The following is a 22,582-nucleotide window of genomic DNA, read 5'->3' as shown; positions in this document are numbered from 1 at the left end:
AAGAAACCCAAGTACCTTTCAGGGTATTGTCCTAAAGTCTAAAAGAATGGAGTCCTTTGGGAAGAGGGCATTTTCTTCATCCAGTTTCGCCTCCAGTCTTTTCTCAATTCCAGTTGTCTGCTCGGCTACTTTTCACATACCGTTAGGGATTCGGAGGCTCACGTCCGCCCAGGTATCCTCCATAGCCACCCTGCTGCACCTTCCACCAACCTTGGACTGACAGAGGACCATCTTTTCATCTTATGGCAGGGAATGCAAGCCCTTTTGGTCGGAGGGGCTTTTGAGAGGGTGCGTGTGCCAGACATTGCGTCTGGATGTTATTCCTTCTACTGTCTGGCACCAAAGAAGGGTGGACTCCTTTGTCCTATTTTAGGCCTGCACCCTCTCAGTGCCTTCCTACGGAAGGGTAAATTCAGAATGCTCACTGTGGCTCAGGTGGTGTCTTCCCTTGACCCTGGAGAGTGGATGTCAGCGTTGGACCTGCAGGATGCATATTTCCATATACCCGCCCATCAGTGCTAACACTGCTGCCCCAAGTTCTGAAGAAGGTCCTAACCGGCTGGGCTTACATTCTTCTAGTGGACGCGGATCGGGCACCGATAGTATGGTATCCAGAGCTCCTGGGCATGAGCATCTGTCCTTCAATCAGGCTGCCCCGACAAAGGATCTGCTGTCGCAGTAGTGTCAGGGTCTACACCCGTGCCTTCACCATCTTCTTTTTCATGCTTGTAGATTGAGCAGCAACAGCCGGACATCTTCGACCTTCCCCCGGAAGTGGTTGATGTAATCTTGGCAGCCAACTGTCCCTTGAAAAAAGTAGACGGTTTCTAGGCAAAGTTATCTGCTGTGTTGTTTTTGTCTCGCACCCTGCCCTCTTTGCTCTGGGCTCAGTTAAAGGGTATCTTTACTGCATTATTCAAATTCTCTGTTGTGATGCGTTTTTGGAATGTTTGTAACATCTTTTTCTGCCCTCTCCCTTTATCATGCCACTGAGACCTCAACTTGGTCGTCACATATTTGAGGGGCACTGCCTTTGAGCCACTTCAGAGCTGTTCTCTGCAGCTTCTCACCCTCAAGACAGTGTTCCTCTTCACCATAACATCAGTGCAGTGAGTGAACTTCAAGCTCTTTGTCAACCCAGGTAATACCACCTTGTGAGGTTGCAAACATCCTGTTTGTCGAAGGTTGTGACATTGCTCCATGTTGGTCAAAATATCACCTTGCTAGTGTAGTTTGCTGTCCTCCCCCCTGATAAGGAGGAGGAGAGACTCCATCAGTCTGACCCCAGAAGAGTCCTGAGTTTTACATCGATCATTTCGGCGAGCACCAGTTGAGCGATTAGCTCTCTGTGCGGTTCGCTGGAGCGGAAAAAGGCAAAACTGTGCAGAAAAAGACCATCTCCTGCTGGATAGTACCTTGCATGAAGGTCTGCTAAGCACTGGCCGGAACGCGGCCTCCAGGAAGGCTGTGTGCTCATTCCAGCAGAGCCAAATCTGCTGCCGCTGTGTTGACATGCGTATTGCTGTCCTGGACATCTGCGAGGCAGCTACTTGAACATCACTCCATACGTTCACGAAGCACTCCTATCTGGATAGCAAGGTTCGCAGAAGAGGAATTTTATCTGCTTGGCCCTACTTGACATGTTGGTTTAAATCCATTCATAGACCCACCTACACATAGGCCCTGCTCTGTTATGTATTCGAAAGGTGAGGAATCTGCCGTTAGAAGTCTCCATCAGATGCGCAAGTTACTTACCTTCAATAATGCTCTTTCTGGTAGAGACTCTCTTGCCGCAGATTCCTCAAAGGCTCTCTCAACCGGCCTGTTTTGTGAACTGGACTCTTCGTTAATACGATCCCAAGTCTAGAAATCTGCAAACTGGTCACAATCAATTTGATCTTGGAGCTCTGTGTCTGAGGGCGTGGACAGCTTCAGAAGAAACTGTTGTCAGCGTGCGGTGGTGCATCTATAGGCTTAGCACATCATTTCCAAAACTGAAGAGGGTCCGTGCAGAGACAGTCGGCAGACGTACTGCTGAAAAAGCCTCCGGATCCAGTCTTCCACCTGGGGAATGCATGGAAGGTGAGGAATCTGCAGTGAGAGAGTCTACCAGAAAGAGTGTTATGAAATCTAAGTAACGTGTTCATCCAAACCCCGACTAAATGTCATCATAGAGCTCTCTGTATGCAAAGTGCCTATCTTGTTCCAGAACTCTGGAATCCCTACCGATCAGCCTTTGGACAAACAACAACTTGTTCAGTTTCAAAAAGCAATTCAAAATGTATCTATGTGCATAAACAGCTCATCTCCTTACAAGTCCTGTTAGCCCTGAGAAGCCCATATTGGGTCGCCACACACACTATAAAACCCACTGCATAATATTAATAATAAGTTGTGTCGCAGCGCAGCTCTCAAGAACCTTTAATAGAAATGGCAAACTTGAGACAGACAACGTTGTTGAGATCCACAGTTTTTTTCCATAGAAAGGTAACCTGAACAATGTTTAGTTTTTTTTTTTGGGGGGGGTGGACGGGACTCCATATGTGAAAGATGTTTATGAAGTCCTTTGACTGTGCCACTGAGGGAAAGTTAGTTTTACTGGTAAGTCACATATCCTTATCGCTGGTTTACAGGATATGAAGCATCCTCTTCTATTCTGTTTGACGTGCTCTAAACGAGCTCCAGGTGATATGTTTAGCACCACATATAACAGCCTAAATAAAACTAGGCAGCTCTGAGCATCTCCGGGAAATCACAGAAAGATCAGAGGAAGTGTTGTGACGAGAGGTCTGCAGGTCAAAAAGGTTAGATCTGCCCTTAAAATACAGTCCACTTACAATCCATGCCTCTTATACTGTCATTCAATCGCCCTTCTGGTCGGTCGTTTGATACAGAGGTACGATGCAGTGCCAACTGTCAGGGCCTCACCGACAAACATAAGCATGTCTCATGGTTAGGAAAGTGAACACATTTGTGGCACCTGTTTGCTGTGCAAAACTAGTTTTACACAATTTTACCTGCCCATTGCAGTGACCTAGGGTGACTGCTTTAGAGTATCAGAAGGGTTCCAGATCAATGCTTCGCAGAAGAGATGAATCCTAGGTGAATTCACCACATGTGAATGTGGGGGGCATTGCGCACTGCGGGGCATTCTTCATTGGGCTGTGAGGTATCTTGTCTTCTATGCTTATTGTGCTCCAACCCTGACTTAAATTAACCTTCTATCACCAGGTGGGCATACATCGGGCACAAAGCCTCTGGCCATCATACCCTCTTCACCCAGCTAGTCTTGGTAGAGTATCTTTGGTTTCTTCTCCTCTTGGGGTCCTTTCCCGATCAGGAGCTCCGAGTGCAGGCTGGTGTGGATGCTGTGGCTGGTGGCCTTCAGACCTGCTGAAGTTGGTTCAGGAGGGGAGATCTTTAACTCCCAACATTGAGTACAGCACAGTAGGCCTCCACGGCTGTCTTAATCATTGTTTTCACTCATGTACTCTGACTTGCCTCTGTATTGTTCCACAATGCCTGATACTGGACTTGGGAACGCCAGCTGAGTCCTACACACACTGAGGGGTGCGGATCAGCGTCTTGATTTCTCACACACTTGTGTTTCTTTCAGGCCCGGAGCTAGGTGGAGAGTTCCCAGTCCAAGATATGAAATCTGGCGAAGGAGGGCTGCTCCAGGTCACACTGGAAGGGATTAATCTGAAGTTCATGCACAGTCAGGTAGGAAGGTTTGAGTGTGTGGAACACTGAGCCCATTGGTCCGCATGCTAGAACTCGCTCCGCTGTGGGTGTGTGTCTCGGAGCCCCTTCCATTCCTCTGTATGACAGTCACCCCTCACATGTTCTGTATCATTGACCCCGTATGTCTGTGGCTCAGAGCCCCTGCCATGTGCCTGTGTGCCACAGCTGCCTCAAACCTCACACCTCTGGCCCTTTGTGCCAAAGAAAAACCCCATGTGTGTGTTACAATCCTTATTTTAATATGCCTACTACTCTGTAGTTCATTGCACTGACTTTGCTGCTTTTGCTCGGGCCTTAACGTCCTTTCAGGCGTATAGACTCTGACATCATTGTGTAATGAGAATTGGATAATAAATGAGGGTCTGCCAGTGAAGCCTCAGTGCCTGTGTATGTGCTAGATCCTCTGTCTGACCCCAGAGAACCCTGACGTCCTTGTACCCTAGAGAACCCTGACGTCCTTGTACCCCAGAGAACCCTGACGTCCTTGTACCCCAGAGAACCCTGACGTCCTTGTACCCCAGAGAACCCTGACGTCCTTGTACCCCAGAGAACCCTGACGTCCTTGTACCCCAGAGAACCCTGACGTCCTTGTACCCCAGAGAACCCTGACGTCCTTGTACCCCAGAGAACCCTGACGTCCTTGTACCCCAGAGAACCCTGACGTCTTTGTACCTCAAAGAACCCTGACGTCTTTGTACCTCAAAGAACCCTGATGTCTTTGTACCCCAGAGAACCCTGACGTCTTTGTACCCCAGAGAACCTGACGTCCTTCTACCCCAGAGAACCATAGCATCTATGTTCACTAGAGAACCCTGACTGCTGTGGACACCAGGGAACCCACACGTCTCTTTAACAGTCGCCCCCTATGTCTGTATTTTCACATAGGACTCTTTTCATGGAACCCACAATGTCATAGTTCATTTCAGTGACCCCCTGTCGTCATGGCTAGGGACCCCTAATTTCTCTGACCGTTCCAGGATAATTACAAGGGACCCTTATTCATGAATCTGTTACTAGAAGCCACTAAAGGTGAATGTCAGAATCCCAAGTGCCTTAGTCAGTCTGTGACCATCCCTATAAGGGGAAGCCTGCGAGTCTGTGGAGAGGCGCCCCTGCCTGCGAGTCTGTGGAGAGGCGCCCCTGCCTGCGAGTCTGCGGAGAGGCGCCCCTGCCTGCGAGTCTGTGCTGTCCGTGCAGAGGTGTCCTTGCCTGCGAGTCTATAGGCGTGCCAGCCGGCGGGTCTGTGCTGTCTGTGGAGAGGCGCCCCTGCCTGCAAGTCTGTGCTGTCTCTGCAGAGACGCCCCTGCCTGCGAGTCTAGAGGCGTGCCAGCCGGCAGGTCAGTGAGTCTGTGCTATCTGTGGAGAGGCCCCCCGGCCTGCGAGTCTGTGGAGAGGCCCCCCGGCCTGCGAGTCTGTGGAGAGGCCCCCCGGCCTGCGAGTCTGTGGAGAGGCCCCCCGGCCTGCGGGTCTGTGGAGAGGCCTGCGGGTCTGTGGAGAGGCCTGCGGGTCTGTGGAGAGGCCCCCCGGCCTGCGAGTCTGTGGAGAGGCCCCCCGGCCTGCGAGTCTGTGGAGAGGCATCCCTGCGTGCTAGTCTGTGGAGGGGCGCCCCTGCCTGGGAGTCTAGAGGCGTCCTTGCCTGCGGGTCTGTGAGACTGTGCTGTCTGTGGAGGGGCGCCCCTGCCTGTGTGTCTGTGGAGAGGCCTCCCTGCCTGGGAGTCTAGAGGTGTCCTTGCCTGCGGGTCTGTGAGTCTGTTCTGTCCGTGCAGAGGTGCCCCTGCCTGTGAGTCTGCTGAGAGGCGCCCCTGCCTGTGAGTCTGCTGAGAGGCGCCCCTGCCTGTGAGTCTGCTGAGAGGCGCCCCTGCCTGCGAGTCTGCTGAGAGGCGCCCCTGCCTGCGAGTCTGCTGAGAGGCGCCCCTGCCTGCGAGTCTGCGGAGAGGCGCCCCTGCCTGCGAGTCTGTGCTGTCCGTGCAGAGGCGTCCTTGCCTGCGAGTCTAGAGGCGCCCCTGCCTGCGAGTCTAGAGGCTCGCCTTTTGGCGGGTCTGTGCTGTCGTGCAGAGGCGCCCCTGGCTGTGATTCTGTGGAGGGGCCCCCCTGCCTGTGAGTCTGTGGAGGGGCCCCCCTGCCTGCGAGTCTGTGGAGGGGCCCCCCTGCCTGCGAGTCTGTGGAGGGGCCCCCCGGCCTGCGAGTCTGTGGAGGGGCCCCCCGGCCTGCGAGTCTGTGGAGGGGCCCCCCGGCCTGCGAGTCTGTGGAGGGGCCCCCCGGCCTGCGAGTCTGTGGAGGGGCGCCCCGGCCTGCGAGTCTGTGGAGGGGCGCCCCTGCCTGCGAGCCTGTGGAGGGGCGCCCCGAGTCTGTGGAGGGGCGCCCGAGTCTGTGGAGGGGCACCCCTGCCTGCGAGCCTGTGGAGAGGCGCCCCGAGTCTGTGGAGGGGCGCCCCTGCCTGCGAGCCTGTGGAGGGGCGCCCCTGCCTGCGAGCCTGTGGAGGGGCGCCCCTGCCTGGAAGCCTGTGGAGGGGCGTCCCTGCCTGGAAGCCTGTGGAGTGGCGCCCCTGCCTGGAAGCCTGTGGAGGGGCGCCCCTGCCTGCGAGTCTGTGGAGAGGCGCCCCGAGTCTGTGGAGAGGCGCCCCTGCCTGCGAGCCTGTGGAGGGGCGCCCCTGCCTGCGAGCCTGTGGAGGGGCGCGCCAAGCCTGTGGAGGGGCGCCCCTGCCTGCAAGCCTGTGGAGGGGCGCCCCTGCCTGCGAGCCTGTGGAGAGGCGCCCCTGCCTGCGAGCCTGTGGAGAGGCGCCCCTGCCTGCGAGCCTGTGGAGAGGCGCCCCTGCCTGCGAGTCTGTGGAGAGGCGCCCGAGTCTGTGGCGAGGCACCCCTGCCTGCGAGCCTGTGGAGAGGCGCCCCTGCCTGCGAGTCTGTGGAGAGGCGCCCCTGCCTGCGAGTCTGTGGAGAGGTGCCCCGAGTCTGTGGTGAGGCACCCCTGCCTGCGAGTCTGTGGAGGGGCGCCCCTGTCTGCGAGCCTGTGGAGGGGCGCCCCTGCCTGCGAGCCTGTGGAGAGGCGCCCCGAGTCTGTGGAGGGGCGCCCCTGCCTGCGAGTCTGTGGAGGGGCGCCCCTGCCTGCGAGTCTGTGGAGGGGCGCCCCTGCCTGCGAGCTTGTGGAGGGGCGCCCCTGCCTGCGAGCCTGTGGAGGGGCGCCCCTGCCTGCGAGCCTGTGGAGGGGCGCCCCTGCCTGCGAGCCTGTGGAGGGGCGCCCCTGCCTGCGAGCCTGTGGAGAGGCGCGCCTGCCTGCGAGTCTGTGGAGGGGCGCCCCTGCCTGCGAGTCTGTGGAGGGGCGCCCCTGCCTGCGAGCCTGTGGAGGGGCGCCCCTGCCTGCGAGCCTGTGGAGGGGCGCCCCTGCCTGCGAGCCTGTGGGGCGGCGCCCCTGCCTGCGAGCCTGTGGAGGGGCCCCCCTGCCTGCGAGCCTGTGGAGAGGCGCGCCGAGCCTGTGGAGGGGCGCCCCTGCCTGCGAGTCTGTGGAGGGGCGCCCCTGCCTGCGAGTCTGTGGAGGGGCGCCCCTGCCTGCGAGCCTGTGGAGGGGCGCCCCTGCCTGCGAGTCTGTGGAGAGGCGCCACGAGCCTGTGGAGGGGCGCCCCTGCCTGCGAGCCTGTGGAGGGGCGCCCCTGCCTGCGAGCCTGTGGAGAGGCGCGCCGAGCCTGTGGAGGGGCGCCCCTGCCTGCGAGTCTGTGGAGAGGCGCCCCGAGTCTGTGGAGAGGCGCCCCTGCCTCCGAGTCTGTCGAGAGGCACCCCAAGTCTGTCGAGAGGCGCCCAGAGTCTGTGGAGGGGCGCCCCTGCCTGCGAGTCTGTGGAGGGGCGCCCCTGCCTGCGAGTCTGTGGAGGGGCGCCCCTGCCTGCGAGTCTGTGGAGGGGCGCCCCTGCCTGCGAGTCTGTGGAGAGGCGCCCCTGCCTGCGAGTCTGTGGAGAGGCGCCCCGAGTCTGCGAGCCTGTGGAGGGGCGCCCCGAGTCTGCGAGCCTGTGGAGGGGCGCCCCGAGTCTGCGAGCCTGTGGAGGGGCGCCCCTGCCTGCGAGCCTGTGGAGGGGGGCCCCTGCCTGCGAGCCTGTGGAGGGGCGCCCCTGCCTGCGAGCCTGTGGAGGGGCGCCCCTGCCTGCGAGCCTGTGGAGGGGCGCCCCTGCCTGTGAGCCTGTGGAGAGGCGCCCCTGCCTGCGAGCCTGTGGAGAGGCGCCCCTGCCTGCGAGCCTGTGGAGAGGCGCCCCTGCCTGCGAGCCTGTGGAGAGGCGCCCCTGCCTGCGAGCCTGTGGAGAGGCGCCCCTGCCTGCGAGTCTGTGGAGAGGCGCCCCTGCCTGCGAGTCTGTGGAGAGGCGCCCCGAGTCTGTGGTGAGGCACCCCTGCCTGCGAGTCTGTGGAGGGGCGCCCCTGCCTGCGAGTCTGTGGAGGGGCGCCCCTGCCTGCGAGCCTGTGGAGGGGCACCCCTGCCTGCGAGTCTGTGGAGAGGCGCCACGAGCCTGTGGAGGGGCGCCCCTGCCTGCGAGCCTGTGGAGGGGCGCCCCTGCCTGCGAGCCTGTGGAGGGGCGCCCCTGCCTGCGAGCCTGTGGAGAGGCGCGCCGAGCCTGTGGAGGGGCGCCCCTGCCTGCGAGTCTGTGGAGAGGCGCCCCGAGTCTGTGGAGAGGCGCCCCTGCCTGCGAGTCTGTCGAGAGGCGCCCCAAGTCTGTCGAGAGGCGCCCAGAGTCTGTGGAGGGGCGCCCCTGCCTGCGAGTCTGTGGAGGGGCGCCCCTGCCTGCGAGTCTGTGGAGGGGCGCCCCTGCCTGCGAGTCTGTGGAGGGGCGCCCCTGCCTGCGAGTCTGTGGAGAGGCGCCCCTGCCTGCGAGTCTGTGGAGAGGCGCCCCGAGTCTGCGAGCCTGTGGAGGGGCGCCCCGAGTCTGCGAGCCTGTGGAGGGGCGCCCCGAGTCTGCGAGCCTGTGGAGGGGCGCCCCTGCCTGCGAGCCTGTGGAGGGGCGCCCCTGCCTGCGAGCCTGTGGAGGGGCGCCCCTGCCTGCGAGCCTGTGGAGAGGCGCCCCTGCCTGCGAGCCTGTGGAGAGGCGCCCCTGCCTGCGAGTCTGTGGAGAGGCGCCCCTGCCTGCGAGCCTGTGGAGAGGCGCCCCTGCCTGCGAGTCTGTGGAGAGGCGCCCCTGCCTGCGAGTCTGTGGAGAGGCGCCCCGAGTCTGTGGTGAGGCACCCCTGCCTGCGAGTCTGTGGAGGGGCGCCCCTGTCTGCGAGCCTGTGGAGGGGCGCCCCGAGTCTGGAGGGGCGCCCCTGCCTGCGAGCCTGTGGGGAGGCGCCCCGATTCTGTGGAGAGGCGCCCCTGCCTGCGAGTCTGTGGAGGGGCGCCCCTGCCTGCGAGCCTGTGGAGGGGCGCCCCTGCCTGCGAGCCTGTGGAGGGGCGCCCCTGCCTGCGAGCCTGTGGAGCGGCGCCCCTGCCTGCGAGCCTGTGGAGCGGCGCCCCTGCCTGCGAGCCTGTGGAGAGGCGCGCCGCGCCTGTGGAGAGACGCGCCTGCCTGCGAGTCTGTGGAGGGGCGCCCCTACCTGCGAGTCTGTGGAGGGGCGCCCCTGCCTGCGAGCCTGTGGAGGGGCGCCCCTGCCTGCGAGTCTGTGGAGGGGCGCCCCTGCCTGCGAGCCTGTGGAGGGGCGCCCCTGCCTGCGAGTCTGTGGAGAGGCGCCCCTGCCTGCGAGTCTGTGGAGAGCAGGGGTTGGTTGTTGGGACTGTCCTCCACACAGTGCCACATGAGCACCTACCCCTGTAGCAGAGGTTGGTTGTTGGGTCTGGCCTCCAAACAGTGCCCCATGAGCACCTACCCCTGCAGCAGGGGTTGGTTGCTGTGTCTGGCCTCCACACAGTGCCCCATGAGCACCTACCCCTGCAGCAGGGGTTGGTTGTTGGGACTGTCCTCCACACAGTGCCCCATGAGCACCTACCCCTGCAGCAGGGGTTGGTTGTTGGGACTGGCCTCCACACAGTGCCACATGAGCACCTACCCCTGTAGCAGGGGTTGGTTGTTGGGTCTGGCCTCCACACAGTGCCCCATGAGCACCTACCCCTGCAGCAGGGGTTGGTTGCTGTGTCTGGCCTCCACACAGTGCCCCATGAGCACCTACCCCTGCAGCAGGGGTTGGTTGCTGGGCCTGGTCTCTACACTGCAGCAGGGGTTGGTTGCTGGGCCTGGCCTCCACGCAGACCCCAGGGCACCTACCCAGGCAGCATTGCAGCATGGGTTGGCTGCAGGGTCTGCTCTGAGAGATTCCAGCCCATTCCCCCCCCACACAGAGCCTTCAGCAGTGTGCAGAGGTAAGTTGGTCCTGCTCCCAACCTACTGCAGGTGGCCAATCCCACTAAGTGTGGACTCCAGCCCGCTCAGTGGTGGTTGGCTGCTTCGTCTAGTGTATGAACAGACCGTTGTAATGTTTTGCTAAATGTTGTTTGGTATTGAGATACTACACGGGTAACTTCACTGGGCACAGCTGTACCGATGACCTAAATTAAGGGAGGGCCTACATTTTTTTTTCAGGGTTACCACCTTCTTGCCCAACCGGAGCCCCATTTAAACACGAAGATCTTGGAAATGGCTGAAAGGATTTACACCCAATCACAAAATGCACCCTTTCTAAGACAAGTTCTAACTTTTTGTGTAATTAGGTGTAATTTTTCTGCTTTGAGGAGCAAAGCTTCCTTTGGGATTAACATCTAAAATCTCGTTTGAGACCCCTTTTATTGCCCTCCGCTTGGCAGATCAACTCAAAAGGTTCCACGAAGGAGCCGAAGTGAAGTCACTTTTGTGTAGTTTGGTTTTGTACAGATTTGTCAAAGAGTGCAAAGGTTATTAGGAAAACAATTGAAAGTGTTTCCTATGGAAACTCTGTCCTAATTATAACTATATATATTCACTGAAAAAAACAAAGGTTATATGGGCGTTATAGTTAGGTTCGGAATTTCCTCGCACAAAACCATAGAAATTCTGCAGTTATAGTTATGGTAATCTCAAGTAACTTTAACTTGAGCCCCAACGTAACTATAACTCCCACTCCCACCATGTGCAGTTTTTCATCAATAATTTGATTGCAAATGTTGCTGTGATAATATCAATGATGCCATAGAAGGTGTCACCAGTGATGTAATATGTGGAATAATTAGCTGTGCATGGTGAAGGCGCAAGTTCTAGTTACCTTAGGGCAGAGGTCTTCAAACTGGGGGTTGGCCCCCCTAGGGGGGCCTCAAGTGGTCCCGGGAAGGGCGCCAGACTCTGGCCAAAAGAAGCGTTATACAGATAACCGGCCTTTAAAGCATGTACAGATGTAAATATAAACAGCACCACACACGGTCCTAGGCCATGCGTGTCGGCGATTGGCTTCACGGCCTGGCCTCCGACCGTGTGCGGCAGGCAGCCCTCTTGCATGCACCCAAACACAAGCTGAGGTTGGATGCAGAGGGTGGTTTTTCTTTTTTTCCAGTTTTTCTTTGGAACCGCCAAACCAACTGTGGATTCGCGGATTGGACGCAAAAAAAATAACAATTGGGCAATTTTTTGCACACCAGTGGTCCCTAAGGGACCCCTTTTTGTTTCCCATGGGGTCAGGACACCAGTATCCTGAACCCCCTTATGTGTTTGTGCACTCTTCTTTTCCCAACACTGAGCCAATGTGACAAACAAAATGGCAGCCGCAACTTTTCTGTCAGGTTGCAGCCAGCCAATCAGAGCCTTGCTTTGTCCCTATTTTTTTGGCCTTAAACTACTCCAAAACTACTCAACTGATTTACACCAAACCACAAAAAGAATGATCTGTGGAACAGGGTCTAGTTTCCTGCCAAATTTCGTGAAATTCTGTTCATCATTTTAGGCTGTAGGGATGTCTAAAGACCCTATGGAAACATTAATGGGGAAATTGCATTTTGGGATCCACACCCCCTTTTTCTTAGCCCCCGTTTGACGGATCACTCCAAAAGTTTAAAGACAGTAGCTGAACTGAACAAAGTATAAGTTTTGAAAATGTTGTGGCTTTTCGTCAAGCGGCTCCAAAGTTATAGGCAGAACAAACAACGCTCTGTCTATGGAAACTAGGTCCTAACTATAACTACCTCCCGGTGACTGCAAGTAGGTGATACCCATTTACACAACACCTAATTAAACACTCACACCTGTCAGATGGTACTTGATGACATGACCTCCTAGTGTTATGGTATTTGTACAGTACGCTAATCGTCCTTCCAGATATTGAGGCGCTTTAGCAAGTGGGCGGTGCTTAGTCATTAGAAACTAGGAGTACATGTAAGTCCCACGTCACCTTCAATGTGCAGCAGAAAAAAAGGGCTCCATTCCGGAGTTCGACCCCAATCCTTAGTTTATGAAATTATAATGAATTATCAGCCAAAAAGACTTTTGTAAAGGAGAGTGAAGGGCTGTTCTATATTGAAGAGCAATACAAAAAGAGAACACTTTCAATAACAAAAAAATAAATAAATAAGCACAGCTAAACTTTACATAAAGAGTTGTCACCAGACGATGTTGTATTAAACCATAATAACAGCTCAGAGAGAAGGTGACAGTGCAAGGCAGGAACTCCCCAACAATAAAGACTGAGCATGGCCTTGAAGAATGTCCGTAAATTTATAGCTCTTTGAGCAGACTTGACTCAATCCTGGCTGTTCTGTAGAATAGGGATACCGGTGGGCTGCGCAGCACCAACAACACAACAGCACCAATCAGTCAACTTCTCTGGACTACGAGAACTTGTGAGTAGAAGTGCAGCTGCTTCTGTGAACTAGGAATACTGAGGAGAACAGCACCAGTGAGGCAGCATCAGTAATCTGTGAATACTGCAGAGCAGGACAGCACCAGTGAGGCAGCTTCGGTAATCTGTGAATACTGCAGAGCAGGACAGCACCAGTGAGGCAGCATCAGTAATCTGTGAATACTGCAGAGCAGGACAGCACCAGTGAGGCAGCATCAGTAATCTGTGAATACTGAGGAGCAGGACAGCACCAGTGAGGCAGCATCAGTAATCTGTGAATACTGCAGAGCAGGACAGCACCAGTGAGGCAGCTTCTGTAATCTGTGAATACTGCAGAGCAGGACAGCACCAGTGAGGCAGCATCAGTAATCTGTGAATACTGCAGAGCAGGACAGCACCAGTGAGGCAGCTTCTGTAATCTATGAATACTGCAGAGCAGGACAGCACCAGTGAGGCAGTTTCTGTAATCTAGGAATACTGAGGTGTAGAACAGCACCAGCGAGGCAGCTTCTGTAATCTAGGAATACTGAGGAGCAGAACAGCACCAGCGAGGCAGCTTCGGTAATCTAGCAATACTGAAGAGCAGAACAGCACCAGTGAGGCAGCTTCGGTAATCTGTGAATACTGAGGTGCAGAACAGCACCAGTGAGGCAGCTTCGGTAATCTGTGAATACTGAGGTGCAGAACAGCACCAGTGAGGCAGCTTCGGTAATCTATAAATACTGAGGATCAGAACAGCACCAGTGAGGCAGCTTCTGTAATCTATGAATACTGCAGAGCAGGACAGCACCAGTGAGGCAGTTTCTGTAATCTAGGAATACTGAGGAGCAGAACAGCACCAGTGAGGCAGCTTCGGTAATCTTTGAATACTGAGGAGCAGAACAGCACCAGTGAGGCAGTTTCTGTAATCTTTGAATACTGAGGAGCAGAACAGCACCAGTGAGGCAGCTTCGGTAATCTAGCAATACTGAAGAGCAGAACAGCACCAGTAAAGTAGATTTGCTAATCTGTGAATACTGAGGAGCAGAACAGCACCAGTGAGGCAGCTTTGGAAATCTGTGAATACTGACGAGCAGAACAGCACCAGTGAGGCAGCTTCTGTAATCTAGGAATACTGAGGAGCAGAACAGCACCAGTGAGGCAGCTTCGGTAATCTGTGAATACTGAGGAGCAGAACAGCAGCAGTGAGGCAGCTTCTGTAATCTAGGAATACTGAGGAGCAGAACAGCACCAGTGAGGCAGCTTCGCTAATCTATGAATACTGAGGACTAGAACAGCACCAGTGAGGCAGCTTCGGTAATCTAGGAATACTGAGGAGCAGAACAGCACCAGTAAGGTAGATTTGGTAATCTATGAATACTGAGGAGCAGAACAGCACCAGTGAGGCAGTTTCTGTAATCTAGGAATACTGAGGAGTAGAACAGCACCAGTGAGGCAGCTTCTGTAATCTATGAATACTGCAGAGCAGGACAGCACCAGTGAGGCAGCTTCGGTAATCTGTGAATACTGAGGAGTAGAACAGCACCAGTGAGGCAGCTTCGGTAATCTAGGAATACTGAGGAGCAGAACAGCACCAGTAAGGTAGATTTGGTAATCTATGAATACTGAGGAGCAGAACAGCACCAGTGAGGCAGCTTCTGTAATCTAGGAATACTGAGGAGCAGAACAGCACCGGTGAGGCAGCTTCCGTAATCTGTGAATACTGAGGTGCAGAACAGCACCAGTGAGGCAGCTTCGGTAATCTATAAATACTGAGGATCAGAACAGCACCAGTGAGGCAGCTTCTGTAATCTATGAATACTGCAGAGCAGGACAGCACCAGTGAGGCAGTTTCTGTAATCTAGGAATACTGAGGTGCAGAACAGCACCAGCGAGGCAGCTTCTGTAATCTAGGAATACTGAGGAGCAGAACAGCACCAGTGAGGCAGTTTCGGTAATCTAGCAATACTGAAGAGCAGAACAGCACCAGTAAGGTAGATTTGGTAATCTATGAATACTGAGGAGCAGAACAGCACCGGTGAGGCAGCTTCGGTAATCTGTGAATACTGAGGTGCAGAACAGCACCAGTGAGGCAGCTTCGGTAATCTATAAATACTGAGGATCAGAACAGCACCAGTGAGGCAGCTTCTGTAATCTATGAATACTGCAGAGCAGGACAGCACCAGTGAGGCAGTTTCTGTAATCTAGGAATACTGAGGAGCAGAACAGCACCAGTGAGGCAGCTTCGGTAATCTTTGAATACTGAGGAGCAGAACAGCACCAGTGAGGCAGTTTCTGTAATCTTTGAATACTGAGGAGCAGAACAGCACCAGTGAGGCAGCTTCGGTAATCTAGCAATACTGAAGAGCAGAACAGCACCAGTAAGGTAGATTTGCTAATCTGTGAATACTGAGGAGCAGAACAGCACCAGTGAGGCAGCTTCGGAAATCTGTGAATACTGACGAGCAGAACAGCACCAGTGAGGCAGCTTCGGTAATCTGTGAATACTGAGGAGCAGAACAGCAGCAGTGAGGCAGCTTCTGTAATCTAGGAATACTGAGGAGCAGAACAGCACCAGTGAGGCAGCTTCGGTAATCTATGAATACTGAGGAGTAGAACAGCACCAGTGAGGCAGCTTCGGTAATCTAGGAATACTGAGGAGCAGAACAGCACCAGTAAGGTAGATTTGGTAATCTATGAATACTGAGGAGCAGAACAGCACCAGTGAGGCAGCTTCGGTAATCTATGAATACTGAGGAGTAGAACAGCACCAGTGAGGCAGCTTCTGTAATCTATGAATACTGCAGAGCAGGACAGCACCAGTGAGGCAGCTTCGGTAATCTATGAATACTGAGGAGTAGAACAGCACCAGTGAGGCAGCTTCGGTAATCTAGGAATACTGAGGAGCGGAACAGCACCAGTAAGGTAGATTTGGTAATCTATGAATACTGAGGAGCAGAACAGACCAGTGAGGCAGCTTCTGTAATCTAGGAATACTGAGGAGCAGAACAGCACCAGTGAGGCAGCTTCTGTAATCTAGGAATCCTGAAGAGAACAGCACCATTGAGGCAGCATTGGTAATCTAGGAATACTGAGGAGCAAAACAGCACCAGCGAGGCAGCTTCAGTAATCTAGGAATACTGAGAGCAGCAACACCAGTGAGACACCTTCGCTAATCTAGGAATACTGAAGAGCAGAACAGCCCCAGCGAGGCAGTATCGGTAATCTAGGAATACTGAGGAGAACAGCACCAGTGAGGCAGCATTGGTAATCTAGGAATACTGAGGATCAGAACAGCACCAGGAAGGCAGCTTTGGTAATCTATAAATACTGAGGAGCAGAACAGCGCCAGTGAGGCAGCTTCAGTAATCTTCGAATACAGAGGAACAGCGGCACCAGTGAGGCATTTTTGGTAATCTAGGAATACTGAGGAGCAGAACAGCACCAGTGAGGCAGCTTCTGTAATCTAGGAATACTGAGGAGCAGAACAGCACCAGTGAGGCAGCTTCGGAAATCTGTGAATACTGAGGAGCAGAACAGTACCAGTGAGGCAGCTTCTGTAATCTAGGAATACTGATCTAGGAATACTGAGGAGCAGAACAGCACCAGTGAGGCAGCTCCTGTAATCTATGAATACTGCAGAGCAGGACAGCACCAGTGAGGCAGCTTCGGTAATCTGTGAATACTGAGGACTAGAACAGCACCAGTGAGGCAGCTTCGGTAATCTATGAATACTGCAGAGCAGGACAGCACCAGTGAGGCAGCTTCGGTAATCTGTGAATACTGAGGAGTAGAACAGCACCAGTGAGGCAGCTTCGGTAATCTAGGAAAACTGAGGAGCAGAACAGCACCAGTAAGGTAGATTTGTTAATCTATGAATACTGAGGAGCAGAACAGCACCAGTGAGGCAGCTTCTGTAATCTAGGAATACTGAGGAGCAGAACAGCACCAGTGAGGCAGCTTCTGTAATCTATGAATACTGAAGAGAACAGCACCATTGAGGCAGCATTGGTAATCTAGGAATACTGAGGAGCAAAACAGCACCAGCAAGGCAGCTTCAATAATCTAGGAATACGGAGAGCAGCAGCACCAGTGAGCCACCTTCGCTAATCTAGGAATACTGAAGAGCAGAACAGCACCAGCGAGGCAGTATCGGTAATCTAGGAATACTGAAGAGAACAGCACCATTGAGGCAGCATTGGTAATCTAGGAATACTGAGGATCAGAACAGCACCAGGAAGGCAGCTTTGGTAATCTATAAATACTGAGGAGCAGAACAGCGCCAGTGAGGCAGCTTCGGTAATCTACGAATACAGAGGAACAGCGGCACCAGTGAGGCAGCTTTGGTAATCTAGGAATACCGAGGAGCTGAACAGCACCAGTGAGGCAGCTTCGTTAATCTAGGAATACAGAGGAGCAGAACAGCAACAGTGAGGCAGTATAGGTAATCTAGGAATCTGAGGAGAACAGAACCAGGGAGGCAGCTTCGGTAATCTAGGAATACGGAGGAGCAGAACAGCCCAAGTGAGGCAACTTCGTTAATCTAGGAATACTGAGGAGCAAAACAGCACCAGCGAGGCAGCTTCGGTAATCTAGGAATACGGAGGAGCAGAACAGCACCAGTGAGGCAGCTTCGGTAATCTATGAATACTGAGGAGCAGAACAGCACCATCATGGCAGCTTCGGTAATCTGGGAATACGGAGGAGCAGAACAGCACCAGCGAGGCTGCTTCGGTAATGTAGGAATGTTGAGGAGGAGAACAGCACCAGTGAGGTAGCTTTGGTTATCTAGGAATACCAAGGAGCAGAACAGCACCATTGAGGTAGCTTTAGTAATCTGAAATACTGAGGAGCAGAACAGCACCAGTGAGGCAGCTTCTGTAATCTGTGAATACTGAGGAGCGGAACAGCACCAGCGAGGCAGCTTTGGTAATCTATGAATACTGAGGAGCAGAACAGCACCATTGAGGTAGCTTTAGTAATCTGGAATACTGAGGAGCAGAAGAGCACCAGGGTGGTAACTTTTGTGAAACTATGAAAACTAACAACCAGAAAAGCACATATATAACAGCTCTTGTAAGCTTAGAATACTGAAGAGCAGAGCAGCTCAAATGAGCTCTTCATGCCTTTCTGCTCTGGATATGACTTGCAGACCCTATATAGGCTTTCCTACCACTCCTCATGACAGGAAATCTAAATGAGTGAAATGTTTTGGAAATAAATGTTTTCCTCTATCAGCCTGGCACTCTGAGTTTATAACACCAGCGGTTTGTGAAATGCGATTCCCATAATTTGAAAAGAGTGCTCAGCTTTTACTCTGATAGTGAAGAACATCACGTGGGTGATCAAATCTTTGTGGGGTTCCTGGAGCAAGAAAACACACTGCAGTGCTTTGGCTGAAAAGCAGTGTCCAGAAGGACTTTGTTCTCATTCTTCTAGGGGTAAAGCTGCTACCACTGTGTTGGCACTGAGTCCTAGACATATGCCAGGCAGCTCCATGGGCATTTCTCCAAGCATTGACTAAGCACTTCTGTCTGGACAGTCTGGTCTGCTGAGAGGAGCCTTTAGCCTCATTGGTCCTGCGGGACGTTCTTGTTTGTGCCTATTCACAGACCTGCCTCCAAATAGGTACTCCTTTGGCATCCATTCTAAAAGGTGTGGAATCTGAGGCTAGAAGTCTTTATGTGAAGAACAAGTTATTTACCTTTGGTAATGCTCTTTCTGGTAGAGGTTTTGTGTAGCCAGAGATTCCTTACCGGTGCTTCCATCATCTCTGTTCTATGATTGGACTCTACCCTTTAATAAGAACCCATGTCTAGGAATCTGCATACTTTTCACAACCAGCTCTTAGCCTGTGGTTTGGGGAAGCAAATATCCCTGAAGAAACATCACGCAGGTGCGTCACCTGTATAGGCTCCGCACTTCATTTCTGAAGCGAAACAGCATCTGTCATGAGCCACATGCCAACACCTGATGGCTCCTGAGGTACTGCTGCAATGTTACCAGATCCAGTCTGATGCCTGGGGAATATTGAAAAGGTGAGATATCTGAGGCTAGATAGTCTCTACTACAAAGAGTGTTACCAAAGGTAAGTAAGTATTTTGTTTTTGTAAACTAGAGGCGCTATCGAGCACAACAGCAGCTGTTGTTTACTAAAAATGTCAATGAACACAGCACCAGTAAGGCAGGTTGTGTAAACTAGAAATGTTAAGTAGCAAAACAGCACCAATAAGGCAGGTTGTGCAAACTAGAAATCTCAAGGAGCAGAACAGCACCAGTGTGGCGTGGCAGCTTTTGTAAACTAGAAATCTCAAGGAGCAGAACAGCACCAGTTTGGCAGCTTTTGTAAACTGGAAGGCGCAGAACAGCACTAATGTGGCAGCTTTTGTAAACTAGAAATGTTAAAGAGCACAGCACCAGTGTGGCAGCTTTTGTAAACTAGAAATGTCAAAGAGCACAGCACCAGTGTGTCAGCTCTTGTAAACTAGTACTGTCAAGGAGCTGAACAGCACCAGTGTGGCAGCGTTTGTAAACTAGTACTGCCAAGGAGCAGAACAGCACCAGTGTGGCAGCTTTTGTAAACTAGTACTGTCAAGGAGCAGAACAGCACCAGTGTGGCAGCTTTTGTAAACTAGAAATGTTAAAGAGCAGAACAGCACCAATGTGTCAGATTTTGTAAACTAGAAATGTTAAGGAGCAGAACAGCACTAATGTGGCAGCTTTTGTAAACTAGAAATGTCAAGGAGCAGAACCGCACCAATGTGGCAGCTTTTGTAAACTAGAAATGTTAAGGAGTAGAGCACCAGTGTGGCAGCTTTTGTAAAGTAGTACTGTCTAGAAGCAGAACAGCACCAGTGTGTCAGCTTTTGTAAACTAGAAATGTCAAGGAGCAGAACAGCACCAGTGTGGCAGCTTTTGTTAACTAGTACTGTCAAGGAGAAGAACAGCACCAGTGTGGCAGCTTTTGTTAACTAGTACTGTCAAGGAGAAGAACAGCACCAGTGTGGCAGCTTTTGTAAACTAGAAATGTTAGAGCAGAACAGCACCAGTTTGGCAGCTTTTGTAAACTGGAAGGCGCAGAACAGCACTAATGTGGCAGCTTTTGTAAACTAGAAATGTTAAAGGGCAGAACAGCACCAATGTGGCAGATTTTGTAAACTAGAAATGTCAAGGAGCAGAACAGTGCTAATGTGGCAGCTTTTGTAAACTAGAAATGTCAAGGAGCAGAACAGTGCTAATGTGGCAGCTTTTGTAAACTAGAAATGTCAAGCAGCAGAACAGCACCAATGTGGCAGCTTTTGAAAACTAGAAATGTCAAGGAGCAGAACAGCACCAGTGTGGCAGCTTTTGTAAACTAGAAATGTTAAAGGGCAGAACAGCACCAATGTGGCAGATTTCGTAAACTAGAAATGTCAAGGAGCAGAACAGCACTAATGTAGCAGCTTTTGTAAACTAGAAATGTCAAGGAGCAGAACAGCACCAATGTGGCAGCTTTTGTAAACTAGAAATGTCAAGGACCAGAACAGTGCTAATGTGGCAGCTTTTGTAAACTAGAAATGTCAAGCAGCAGAACAGCACCAATGTGGCAGATTTTGAAAACTATAAATGTCAAAGAGCACAGCACCAGTGTGTCAGCTTTTGTAAACTAGAAATGTCTAGGAGCAGAATAGCACCAGTTTGGCAGCTTTTGTAAACTGGAAGGCGCAGAACAGCACTAATGTGGCAGCTTTTGTAAACTAGAAGTTTTAAGGAGCAGAACAGCGCCAATGTGGCAGCTTTTGTAAACTAGAAATGTCAAGGAGCAGAACAGCACCAGTGTGGCAGCTTTTGTAAACTAGTACTGTCAAGGAGCAGAACAGCACCAGTGTGGCAGCTTTTGTAAACTAGAAATGTCAAGGAGCAGAACAGCACCAGTGTGGCAGCTTTTGTAAACTAGAAATGTTAAAGAGCAGAACAGCACCAATGTGGCAGCTTTTGTAAACTAGAAATGTCAAGGACCAGAACAGTGCTAATGTGGCAGCTTTTGTAAACTAGAAATGTCAAGCAGCAGAACAGCACCAATGTGGCAGATTTTGAAAACTATAAATGTCAAAGAGCACAGCACCAGTGTGTCAGCTTTTGTAAACTAGAAATGTCTAGGAGCAGAATAGCACCAGTTTGGCAGCTTTTGTAAACTGGAAGGCGCAGAACAGCACTAATGTGGCAGCTTTTGTAAACTAGAAGTTTTAAGGAGCAGAACAGCGCCAATGTGGCAGCTTTTGTAAACTAGAAATGTCAAGGAGCAGAACAGCACCAGTGTGGCAGCTTTTGTAAACTAGTACTGTCAAGGAGCAGAACAGCACCAGTGTGGCAGCTTTTGTAAACTAGAAATGTCAAGGAGCAGAACAGCACCAGTGTGGCAGCTTTTGTAAACTAGAAATGTTAAAGAGCAGAATAGCACCAGTGTGGCAGCTTTTGTAAACTAGAAATGTTAGAGCAGAACAGCACCAGTTTGGCAGCTTTTGTAAACTGGAAGGCGCAGAACAGCACTAATGTGGCAGCTTTTGTAAACTAGAAGTTTTAAGGAGCAGAACAGCGCCAATGTGGCAGCTTTTGTAAACTAGAAATGTCAAGGAGCAGAACAGCACCAGTGTGGCAGCTTTTGTAAACTAGTACTGTCAAGGAGCAGAACAGCACCAGTGAGGCAGCTTTTGTAAACTAGAAATGTCAAGGAGCAGAACAGCACCAGTGCGGCAGCTTTTGTTAACTAGTAATGCCAAGGAGCAGAATAGCACCAGTGTGGCAGCTTTTGTTAACTAGTACTGTCAAAGAGCACAGCGCCAGTGTGGCAGCTTTTGTAAACTAGAAATGTCAAAGAGCACAGCAGCAGTGTGTCAGCTTTTGTAAACTAGTACTGCCAAGGAGCAGAACAGCACCAGTGTGGCAGCTTTTGTAAACTAGTACTGTCAAGGAGCAGAACAGCACCAGTGTGGCAGCTTTTGTAAACTAGAAATGTTAAGGAGCAGAGCACCAGTGTGTCAGCTTTTGTAAACTAGAAATGTTAAGGAGCAGAACAGCACCAATGTGTCAGATTTCGTAAACTAGAAATGTGAAGGAGCAGAACAGCACTAATGTGGCAGCTTTTCTAAACTAGAAATGTCAAGGAGCACAGCACCAGTGTGGCAGTTTTTGTAACCTAGAAATGTTAAGGAGTAGAGCACCAATGTGGCAGCTTTTGTAAACTAGTACTGTCAAGGAGCAGAACAGCACCAGTGTGGCAGCTTTTGTTAACTAGTACTGTCAAGGAGCAGAACAGCACCAGTGTGGCAGCTTTTGTTAACTAGTACTGTCAAAGAGCACAGCACCAGTGTGGCAGCTTTTGTTAACTAGAAATGTCAAAGAGCAGAACAGCACCAGTGTGGCAGCTTTTGTAAACTAGAAATGTCAAGGAGCAGAACAGCACCAGTGTGGCAGCTTTTCTAAACTAGTACTGTCAAGGAGCAGAACAGCACCAGTTTGGCAGCTTTTGTAAACTGGAAGGCGCAGAACAGCACTAATGTGGCAGCTTTTGTAAACTAGAAATGTTAAAGGGCAGAACAGCACCAATGTGGCAGATTTTGTAAACTAGAAATGTCAAAGAGCAGAACAGCACCAGTGTGGCAGCTTTTGTAAACTAGAAATGTTAAAGAGCAGAGCACCAGTGTGGCAGCTTTTGTAAACTAGTAGTGTCAAGGAGCAGAACTGCACCAGTGTGGCAGCTTTTGTAAACTAGAAATGTTAAAGAGCAGAGCACCAGTGTGGCAGATTTTGTAAACTAGAAATGTCAAGGAGCAGAACAGCACTAATGTGGCAGCTTTTGTAAACTAGAAATGTCAAGGAGCAGAACAGCACCAATGTGGCAGCTTTTTTAAACTATAAATGCCAAAGAGCAGAACAGCAACAGTGTGGCAGCTTTTGTAAACTAGAAATGTTAAAGAGCAGAGCACCAGTGTGGCAGCTTTTGTAAACTAGAAATGTTAAAGAGCAGAGCACCAGTGTGGCAGCTTTTGTAAACTAGTAGTGTCAAGGAGCAGAACTGCACCAGTGTGGCAGCTTTTGTAAACTAGAAATGTCAAGGAGCAGAACAGCACCAGTGTGGCAG

At 52.2% G+C, this 22,582-nt stretch overlaps 1 protein-coding gene across 14 annotated transcripts in view; it reads left to right on the top strand.

The window, feature by feature from the left end:
- Positions 1 to 22,582, top strand: part of MADD (MAP kinase activating death domain) — a 639,440-nt gene that overhangs the window by 436,555 nt on the left and 180,303 nt on the right. For all 14 annotated transcript variants that reach the window (XM_069221634.1, XM_069221639.1, XM_069221632.1 and 11 more), the window contains one exon: positions 3,617 to 3,723. In XM_069221634.1, the coding sequence (XP_069077735.1) occupies positions 3,617 to 3,723 (107 nt within the window). The remainder of the gene's footprint in view (positions 1 to 3,616; positions 3,724 to 22,582) is intronic.

The sequence above is a fragment of the Pleurodeles waltl genome, chromosome 3_1 (genome assembly GCF_031143425.1).
Source record: "Pleurodeles waltl isolate 20211129_DDA chromosome 3_1, aPleWal1.hap1.20221129, whole genome shotgun sequence".
NCBI classification, from domain to species: domain Eukaryota; kingdom Metazoa; phylum Chordata; class Amphibia; order Caudata; family Salamandridae; genus Pleurodeles; species Pleurodeles waltl.
Note: the sequence above shows the minus strand (reverse complement) of the source record. Positions and strands in the feature narration are given on the sequence as shown.